At 38.7% G+C, this 10,936-nt stretch overlaps 2 protein-coding genes across 2 annotated transcripts; one reads left to right on the top strand and one right to left on the bottom strand.

Moving 5' to 3' along the window:
- Positions 1–578: 578 nt before the first annotated feature.
- spc24 (SPC24 component of NDC80 kinetochore complex) lies at positions 579–4,944 on the top strand. Its single transcript, XM_080446633.1, has 6 exons — positions 579–605; positions 1,298–1,474; positions 2,425–2,569; positions 2,919–3,023; positions 3,635–3,711; positions 3,806–4,944. Exons 2-6 carry the CDS (start codon positions 1,312–1,314, stop codon positions 3,910–3,912), a joined length of 597 nt encoding a protein of 198 aa, XP_080302759.1. The 5' UTR covers positions 579–605; positions 1,298–1,311; the 3' UTR covers positions 3,913–4,944.
- Positions 4,945–5,918: 974 nt separating this feature from the next.
- On the bottom strand, positions 5,919–9,860 carry s1pr5a (sphingosine-1-phosphate receptor 5a). Its single transcript, XM_080446710.1, has 2 exons — positions 9,743–9,860; positions 5,919–8,660 (listed from the first exon to the last, which is right to left on the bottom strand). The coding sequence occupies exon 2, from the start codon at positions 8,301–8,303 to the stop codon at positions 7,107–7,109; it is 1,197 nt and encodes a 398-aa protein (XP_080302836.1). The 5' UTR covers positions 8,304–8,660; positions 9,743–9,860; the 3' UTR covers positions 5,919–7,106.
- Between the last annotated feature and the right edge of the window lie 1,076 nt (positions 9,861–10,936).

The raw sequence follows: 10,936 nt of genomic DNA, 5'->3' as shown, positions 1-10,936 counted from the left end.
TTAAAGCATAGATATATATAAAGGCTAGATGGCTCAAGGGGACGGCGCAAGCGTAGCTCAACCGCGGCCATCTTGAAACAGTCATTCATAACATTATGTCTATGGTGCATATACTTTGAAATAACCATAGCGTGCTCAATTTTCATCCGATTTTCAAACGGTTTGATGTGTTGTAAACACCAAAGATGTAGTTATGATACTGCATACTTATAATTATAATCATGTTTTTTTATTTTTTATTTTATTTTATAATTTTATAATTTTATTACATCTTTGGTGTTTACAAAACACCAAACCGTTTGAAAATCAGATGAAAATTGAGCACGCTATGGTTATTTCAAAGTATATGCACCATAGACATAATGTTATGAATGACTGTTTCAAGATGGCCGCCATGCGGCAACGTCGTACTCCATTGGCCAGCAGCGCGGGTGAGTCATCTAGCCTTTATATATCTATGGTTTAAAGTGCTCATGTCTAGACCTGGTTGCTTGTTTCTCTCACAGAATCTGGCAACACTGGTTCCATCCCGGACGTGACGCAATTTAAGGCGCGCTGAGCGAGGGGAGTTTTGAATCGCAGAAGAGTCGTTTAAAGACATTGAGGTATGTATTTTACATTGTTTGTACATTCCAGCAAAATGATGTTTCTTTGTACACATCTACCTGTTTAAATGCTTTGACAGTTGTATGTAAAATCAGGACCACGAAGATGTAGCTTTTTCTGTCCGTTATGACGAAGCCAGCTAGATGTTGTGATAGCGTCCGTAAACGTTCCACCGCTTTGATACATAAACATGAGCACAGCTGCGATTTCATATCATTCAGTGGTGGAAAAAGTGCTCAATTTGTTTTAAAAGTATCAATACTGCAATGGAGAAATACTCTGTTACAAGTAAAAGTCTGGATTTTGGATGTTTTCAAATGATTGTAGTGGGGTCAAGTGCAATATTTGCCTTGGCCCTCTGAGATGTAGTGGAGTAAAAGTATACTGAAAATTGGAAATACTCAAGTACAATTTTGAGTATTTTTACTTTACTGAAGTACAGTACCTACTACTTGAGTAAATGTACTTAGTTACTTTCCACCACTGCATATCATTTTTATTTTCAAATGTAACCGCATGTTTTATTTGCTTGGGTTGACAGCGATAGTGTATGTTTCATGCAGGGTAAAGAAAACTGTTTTGTGTGTGTGTGTGTGAGACATACACACACACACACACACACACAGACACAGACACACTCTCTCAGCAGGGATGACCTCACAGTAACATTCCTATTTTGTCACCTCTGCAGTTTTGCTGTCAAACATGGCTCACTCTCGTGAAAGTTTGGTGGAGACGGGAGCAGACTTGATTAACTTTATCAACCAAAGCCATGTTGCAAAAGACAAGGAACTTCTGACTGCTGAAACCAAGGATTCCGTTAAAGAGCACATGGAAATGAAGGAGGGTGTTAAACGGATGTTAAATGGCAAGTTGGAACAAACCAATATTAAATGGCCCATTCCTTCCTCTTAGATTTGATTATGTTTTTGTATTAAAAGTAGGGTAAGTTTTTTTTTTTAAAATAAGTGTAAAATAGCTCTATATTCTGATCGGAATCATTGTTCGTTTCCCTGTAGACAGACGACCCCCCTCCCCTTTTTTTGTATATATATTTTTTATTTTATTTTTCATGATGCTTTTTTTGTACATAGTGGTTTTTAATTTTCTCTGTTTATTATGTTGATTTGAACTGTTTGGTTCCTACTATATATGTCTATGAAATTAATTCAAGGACCCCAACGGAAACAAGTCCGCAAGGACTTTTTTGGTCGGACCTTTTAGACAAAAGTATTATAAATGTAACTGTGTTGTTTTACATTTTTTTGCCTATTAAAAATTACAATCAATCAAAAAAGCATTGTTCAGTAGCAGGGGTCTCCCTGTCTCTCCAGCTCTTTAGTAAACAGAATGTAAATGTTCAGGTCAGGATACCAATTTTATCCAATCAGGAGAGCGAACTCTTATAGGATACAGAATAAACAAGTGAGATTGGAAGTGATGACATAAAAAAAATGAGCAGACAAAACTGGAGCAGGAACACTGATTGGCTGAAATTGGCAATCCCCCTGAAAATATATTTTCTGTTTATTAAAGTGCGGGAGAGACGAGGAGACCCCTGTTACTGAACAAACAGTCATCAAGACTAAAGCAATTTAGTTTTCCAATTTGACATAAGCTGCTTGCCGAAAAAAAGGTGTGTGTGTGTGAGTGTGTACTACTGGACATTGTGCTATTTTCATGTTATAAATGGAAGGAAGTTTATAAAATTACTTTTAAGGTCTTATTATGTATTTCTACACATTAGTAGAGGTATGTGCTGTACTGCTGCAGAGTTTCTAGTTCTCTCTAATCTCCTTCTGTGCCATTTCTATCCAGATCTGTCGGTCTCTGAGGAGAACGTGGGCCAGAAGCTGCTCGACATGGAAGACAAGAGAAACCATCATCTGCAAGAGCTTGAGAGTTTGGACGAGGAGCTTAGGAAATTAGCAGAAAGGAGCCAAAATAAAGACTCAGAAATTGAGTATCCTTGATGCATGTGAGAGTGTGTGTGATTGATTGATAACTTGGTGGGCCCTTTTTTATTATTTTTTTGTAATCAAGTCCTTAAAAAATGAGTTGGCAATATGTTCCCTCGCCAGATGTTTTTTCCTTAGGGTTTTATTTGTTTTGTAGTGAATGTTGATGCTGTTCGTTCTTTACTGGTGTTAATTGCTTGTTCAAAAGTTGTTTTCTTGTGAATTCTTATTTGAAAAATCTTCAGTTTTTTTTTAAATGGATAAAAGCTCACAACATATGTGGTTAAGAGCTCTTTTGTAGACCAATGGGGTGGGAAAAACAGGTATTTGTTTCTTAACCTGCCCACCCACCAGGTTCCTGCAGAGGGAGCTAGAAAAGCTGAAAGCCTCTGAATTAGAGATTCAGAAGCTGGAGCAGGAGGTGGAAGAAGGCACTACAGAGATCATCCCCGATGCTCGGTGAGTCCCATTATCATTTATCGTCATAATGTTCTCCCATCAGCCAACTGCCTGGTAACGTTGCCTTCAGTGATAACAACAGATGGTACAAAGGTATTTGGATTTGCTACAGCTCGGGGCTAGGCAGAAATGTAGATTTCAGAACCTGTACACTACACAGCCTATGTATTGTTGTTTTCAAATGTCAAATATAGGACCACTTGTGTTATCCTTTTAGCCTTAATGTTTTACTGTACCACGTGCTGTTTACATTTCGGACAAAAATAATTCAAAATAAAAGTCAATGGTCAATTGAAACGTATACAGTTAAAGGAATTAAGGGTTTAGGGGTTCCGTGTTTTACTCATGGAGTACCTGGGATCAAAATGGTACCCTTCCACTTCCTAGGCGACAGCTTTGATTAGTAGTAGCACCAATAGTTTTCTTTGCACTCTATTTAATTGACCATTTACCTTGTTTGTTGAGTAGGGTTCATGCCAATTACTCTGATCTTGTACTTTTGTAAGTCGCTCTGGATGAAAGTGTCAGCTAAGATGCCTAAATTCAATTGTAATTTTGTTGTTGATGAGCTGCACTGGTCTTTGTTGTTCTCTTCTTTTTTTTTTCATCAGGCACATTGCTCAGCTATTCCACAACATAACCAAGATTAAGTGGGAATACGAAACCGAGCCAAACATTTTAAAAGGAGGTATTTGCCCTCAATCAGTTTCTCTTCAATCCTAACAGCTAAACTATGTTTTCGTGGGTATTCAGTGTTTTTCATCTGTTTCTCTCCTTCTTAGTGCACTATGGCGCTGACCTGGCCACTCCCATCAACATGGATACCTCTAAGGTATCTCCTTGTGAAGTCAGCAACCAGCTATGGGCTCTTATAAGCACTGAGTGGTAGACCATCCAAAGCTCTCCAATGTCTTCTGAACTAAATAGTGGTGTCTCTTCTTGACAGTTTGTGAGCGAGTTTGCTTTCACCTGTAGTCTGTATTATGTACTGTTTTGTTATAGTTGAGGTTTCTACTAGTGCCAAGAGGATTATGTGGGTGTGCATGTATGCGGCAGTATATTTCAGTTCCGAAACGGATCATTTTTGATAACCGTAAAGAACTTGTCATAGTGAACACAAAACAAAGTTATTTTCTGTTTTCAAGGGTGTTTTTTTGTGTGTGATTGTATGTGTCATAATAAACCGCTTGTTGAAAAAAAGCAAGTACAGTAGTGCTGTGTGTGTGTGTGTGTTGACTGTTTAGACTACTGGACATTGTGGTATTTTCATGTTATAAATGGAAGATAAACTTAAAATTACTTTAAGGCCTTGATAATTTAATAATAAAACAATTGATTAATAATTGATCCCTGTTTTGAGCATTTTTATACATATAATTATATAATGCATAGGACCACAATGTTAACAAGCCCTCAGGGCTTTTTATGTTATCCTTTTAGCAACATTTTGTAATTTTACCACTGTACTCTTTGCAAACTGTTAAAGTATTCAATCAAAAAAGTAATCGCTAAGAATCTATAGTTGCAGTCAGCCCTGCATGAGTGTTCCTACCTTATGACAAGGAGGAGAGGATTACGTTACCATGAGGACTGGCCTGCTAGTTTCTTCTGCATTTGACAGTGGTTGTAATTTAATGCTTTGCTTCCATATTTTCATTGTCCATGCAAGTATGGAAATGGTGTGTAAACTTGGCTGAATGAAACTGCCTAGTGGAGATTAGACAAATAATCGTCATAACATTGTCATAGTGAACACAAAACAAAGTTGTTTTCAAGGGTGTTTTTTGTGTGTGATTGTATGTGTTCTATCTTTAGTCTGTTTCTGTAACTTCTGTTATTAACCTTTTTTGTGTGCTAAAACAGAACTCACGTCTGCAATAAACTGCTGAAGTGTCTGCCACCAGGTGGCACTGCAGATCCATTTAATGTGTCTTTAACTTTGTTGAACATGAGGATAGACAGACAAATTGTCAAAATTGGAATAAAATATTGTTCAGATGTAGAGTGTAGTGGCTGAAATGTGCCTTTTAAGGACACTGAAATCCCCACTTGTCATCTCACTTGATAAAATGCAGTGCTAACCTCACAGAAATGGAACAAAAACCTACTAATGTTATGGAAAAATAGGTCATGACAAAATGCTTATCTCCTATCAAGTCAACTATTATGTCACTTGCCTGTCGATGCAGTTAAAGATAATGTTTACCTACCCTTAAACCTTTTTGTGAGCCTTTTTTGTAAAAGTTTATTTTCATTGCTTGTGCCCTATAGCAGTGCTTCTCAACCTGTGGGTCGGGACCCCCCCAGGGGGATTCCCACATTATTTTGGGGGGTCCCCAGATGACAGTAAAGTGACAATTTAAGGACTTATAAGATATTTCTAATACCTCTAAAAAAAGACCATTACTGCATCAAAAGTAATCAACAAACTGCACAGCTAAAAATGGGTCAAACATTGGCCAAATTGTAAAATAATATAAGACTATTTTTTTTAAATGGCCAATCTACAAGCTCACATTGTCAGCACATCAGATATTTTCACTATTTATCTGTGGAATAGTGTTCATCTGTATCTCAACCAGTCGCATGCCTCCTCGAAGACAGGGTTTTAGGCGTTATTCTTTTCTACATAGTCTTTGTCTTTCATCTATGTTGTTGGAAATTATGTTAGTTTGAACAGTTGGTCACAAATACACGTGCATGCATTCCTAAATTGTACATTTTGCTAATAGTGGATTAGAAATAATTTAACAATTCTTATTAGTAAAACAAATTTACTTTCTGGCCACTGTTGGATACAGTAAAAATAACCCTTCATGAGATCGAGATTGATAATTTTACATTTTAAAAACATACTGAAAGAGGCAAAGGTATTTAGTTCTTGGGCACACAGAATATCATAAAATAACATTGTCATATGTTTATTTGTCATTTTAATGTACATATAAAACATTGGCATCATAACTTAAATACAGCTTTGATTATACCTCTGATAAGCTCAGGGAGACTAATTTACACAGTATACTGTTTGGCAGTATGACAGGAATAGAAATGTTTTAAGTACAATCTGATTTCGTTCATCGGCATGAAAATGTTCGACATCACAGCCCATGCATGGATTGCGTGGTTTTCGTTTGGACATACTCTACTATGTGGGATAAATGAATCATAACCTGATCATAAATGTCACAGTGTACAGGAGGAATAATACATAAATATCACTTCATTGCGTAAGAGCTAAACGTTTCCCCAACAGCAGTGCTCTTAGGAATCTTGTTTTTGTCCACAATCTACCGTGGACTTTTGGCATGTGATCGCCACATTCTTGTCCATAAAACCAGGAAGGCGTCAACAACCCTCCATCATTAGCTTTATTGCTCCCCATCATGTCTGGTGCTACATATGTTGAAGGGACCTCCAAAGCTCTGAACAACCACCTCAAGCCTCCATGTGACGTGGGATGTGCATCTCCAAGCCACCAAGCCTCTGATCTTGGTCGAGGGGACTTCTACCCAGAATTCCCGCTCTCCCAAGTACAGATGACAGAAATTACATGGCTTTGGCTACAGTTTTTGGGTGTGGATGCTCAAGAGTTTTCAACAACATGTCATTATGTGTTGACCACAGGAGGAGAAGAGATAAGGATGAATCTCATGTTGGATTCTTTTGGCTGTCGTCTGTTGATGTACAGCATCCATTTACGTTTTTATGTCAAACCTTCAGCATGGGGTTTTTTAATTTTATTCTGTTGACCAAGCCACTGAATAAATTGCCAGTTCGGTAGACGTGTGGTCCTGACATCTGCACTCCAAGTACGTAGAACCATGATGCAGTCTTTCACCATCTATGAAAGGATATAGTGCCAATTTTCACAGTATGAACTGTGGATATGTCATTGCAAATTGAGAAGAGCTAGCCAAAAAGTCCTGACTATCTGCCCTTGAGAATAATGCCAAAACTGAGTGACATTCCTTATGATGTGTTCTCAATAGTACATTATATTATAGACTAGAGGACCAACCAGGGAGAATTGGTGGTCCAACTCTTAGTTCATAACATAGTACTTAAGTCACTGAGCAGCAGTCATGTCTTAGACATCCAAGCTTTAATAGTGGATGGTGTGAAGTTTCCAGAAGAGACTGTAGTCTCCAGGCCCTCCAGTCTGTGAGACGCAGCATCAGCCTTACTGGTGCTGCATTCCAGGAAAGGGATTCCTATCTTCTTCACATGTCCATCTTTAGTCAGGAGACAGTGTCTGCAGAGCAGTCTGAGAATGGCCCTCCTCATGTCCTTGCTGGTCAGGGTGTAGATGAGGGGATTGAGGAGAGAATTGAACATGGCGATGCCTAAGAAGTAGTCGGCTTTGAAGAGCACTTTGCACTCATTGGCCTTGCAGCTGAAGTCCAGAAGCAAGAGGATGAAAAGCGGCAGCCAACACACGATGAACACTCCGAGGACGATCGTGACCGTCTTTAGCAGAGCCATGTACTTCTGAGACTTGCGGACCAAGCCTTTGCGCTGCGGACCCGATCCCAGCCGCTGGGTGTTGGACTTGACGATGTGAAAGATGCGCACGTACAGCACCACGATGGCGAGCAGGATGGCACTGAAGACTGTGATGCAGAAGAGGATGTAGCTTTTGGCATAGAGGGGGAGGACGGTGGAGCACTGTTCTAGATTGCCCATACAGTTCCAACCCAGGACAGGCAAGACGCCCAGCAACACAGAGAGCACCCAGCTAGCTCCAATCAGACCAAACATCCGTCCTTGCTTGTCCCCTTGGTAGGGCTTCATCCGTACCATGGTAACATGACGCTCTATGGCAATGGCCAGCAGGCTGATGACAGAGGCAGCTAACATGATGAACACACCCCCTTCCCTCAGGAACCACAGCACGGGGGTCATTTTTAGTGAGTTGGCCCCTGATGTCATAATGTTCACCATGTAAGTAAAGCCGGCTAGCAGGTCAGAGAGAGTCAAGTTGCCCAATAAATAGTACATGGGCAGATGGAATTTCTTATTCTTCCAGATAGCCAGTAACACTACAGCGTTCAACAGCACAATGAGCAGGCAGACCAGCAGGAAGGCGATGGCCTCGGGTTTGAGTCCGTCCCTGTATTTGTTTTCCTTCAGTTTGCCTGTGAAGTTATAATGCTCCATGATGACATCATTGCTTTGATATGCCCGGAACATCCGGTCCAGGTACCCTCCTGATGGGGTGATGGGCACCGCAGAGGGGGCCACAGCAGCGTATGCAGCGTGGGAGGCTTCCGTAGCCATGTTTTTAAAATATTTGCGATGGGAGGTTGTTGCCTTCTGTCCGTGTTTTGTTTTTTGTTTTGTTTTTTACATCCACTGATACGGTGTCATATAGTCCTTAGGTGGTGCATGATTTCTCTTTCAAAAACTATTGAAAAAAAATAAACGCAGAAATATATTCCTCAGGGAGAAAAACAATGTCTTTGGATTTTTAAGTCTGTTACGGTGAATTTGTTCCCTTCTGTTCTCAATGGAACAAATGTTAGTTGATGATGGTATTGGTCTTTTCCTTGTGTTGTCAAATCAGGGTCGGTTCTTCAATGCCTAATGTGTCCACTAAGGGGAGGCAATGAGAGCCACTCTCAGTCCTCCAAAAACCTAGAAAATGAGAGAGAAAAAAGAGAGAGAAAAACAAACAATGTTAGTATATTATTATATTGATACTATAAGACAGGAGAAGAATGAAAAGCAGACAATGGATCCATTATCCAGTTACATACTGTAGGCCTATTTACAATATTGTGAATGTGAATTGACTAAACATCCCATCCCTGTATGAATGTAATGCCAAACAGTGAGGGGGTAAAGAAATTACCTTTTAGTAAATAAAATGTGAGATGATTCAAATATTATGAAAAAAAATCTTCAACATTGTAAAACACAAGGAAGCATAATTTAAGTAATGAAAAAAAAAACGTATAAGTAGACTAGGCTACTATGTTTTTTTAGGTGATCGTACTTAAAATAGAAAAGTGAGTTGATGGATGGAGATAATAAGGCTACTGAGGCGATTTACGGAACCTAGTATAATAGATAATCTACAAAAATGCATATATCTGTATTAAAGAAGCCAATGTCTTGGTTTATTCACATTCGCAATTTCGTAGACATGGGGGAAAAGTTATAGACTATATTTCAAACTATGGTACATTTAGTCTTATCTCCAACATAATGGATAGCCTAATCAAAGTAACGAATAACTGATACGAGAGCCAATAGACCACTGTTTCCCAAGCAGTGGGTCGGGACCCATCTTTGGGTCACGGACCATTTTTATGGGTCAGGGGTAAATATCTATTTTTTTCCGTATACATTTGAAAATAAATATGTAGCTTTTCAAAAGATTTAAAACAAAATCTAAACACTAAAAACCTCAACTTTTCATCAATTCATTTTTCAAAAGTATTTGATAAATTAAATGGAAAAAATCATATAATGTCCATAAATAAATTCAAATAAAAGTTTAAGAAGTAGTGAAACTAGCCAATCTACAAGCTCTTCGTGTCACTTGTGAGCTTGTAGATGTGCTATTTTCACTGTTTGAGTCCCGGGCAAACGTCTAATTTCTCTTTTGAGTCTTGAGCTAAAAAGTTTGGGAACCACTGCAATAGACTACCACATAGCCTAAGTACAACCCGTTGTAATAGTGGAGATCCACAGACAAATCATAGCAGACGCACCTGTAAAAAAGTGGAGAATATCCCGTTGAAAGTTGTGAATTGGCAGTTATATCCCACGGTCAGAGAACAGAACACACGCTCCTTCTGTCGATCACCCTGGGCCACAGTGACATTAGAATGTGATGTGAGTGGATGCGGGGCAGGACTCAACATGAAGTGGGTTGGTCTTTTCTTTTACCCTTCAACGACGGTTTACCTCCCTCCCTCCTCCATCATGACCCCATGGGTTCTTCTGAACTCTTTAAAGTTTACACAGCAAAATCCTCAGTGTTATTTAAACTCACAGTGGTGGAAAAAGTAGGCTACTCACATTTTTTACTTAAGTAAAAGTATCAATACTGAAATATAGAAATACTCTGTTACAAGTGAAAGTCCGGAATTAAAAATTGACTTGAGTAAAAGTACAAAAATATTGGTATCAAAATGTAGCCTACTTCAAGTACCAAAAGTAAAAGTATCCTATTCATTGTGCATGAAATGTCCCATTTCACAAGTTTTCAAATGTATAAAAAATCCTTTGAAAATAGCAGATCTACAATCTTGTAAATCATTTGTATACATTGATTGGCATAAATGTATACAGGGCTGAAGTGGTTAATATTTGTTTTGTAATAATAATCAAAATCTACAAAGTAACTTTGTTTTCAAATAATTGTAGTGGAGTTTAAGAGCAATATTTGTCTCTGAGATGTAGTGGGGTAGAAGTAAAAGTATAGAAAATTGGAAATACTCCAGTAAAGCAAAAGTACCTCAAAAAAGTACAGTAGGCTACTTGAGTAAATGTACTTAGTTACTTAACACCACTGTTCTTAATCTGAACAGTTTAAGTTTACACTGCAAAATCCTCAGAGTTAACTCAGAGTGTGTAGACTGCAAACGGACCCTTATGGGTCATTTGGTTCACTTTTTACACGCTCGACGTTAAATTAACTACTAATTAATTTACGGGTTGCAGCATTCAAGCCCCCCCCCCCCCACTCCTCAGGCAGGCAACCATGAGAATGTTGTGTTTGTAAAGGAGGACTCTATCGGGTTATCCTCGGGCGTTGGCACGTAGAGGATGTGAGTGATAGCATTTCTGTCATAAGCTATTTGATCTGTTTTAAATTTTATGAGCAAAGTTGTAGTAGGCTAAAGCATGACTCGTTTTTCAGGTTTTTACAGTTCATAAAAAAAAACTCTCTCGCTCTGTCT

The sequence above is a fragment of the Gymnoscopelus braueri genome (assembly GCF_963280865.1).
Source record: "Gymnoscopelus braueri genome assembly, chromosome: 13".
NCBI lineage: Eukaryota > Metazoa > Chordata > Actinopteri > Myctophiformes > Myctophidae > Gymnoscopelus > Gymnoscopelus braueri.
The sequence above is the reverse complement of the archived record's forward strand: the minus strand, read 5'-3'. Positions and strand labels throughout refer to the sequence as shown.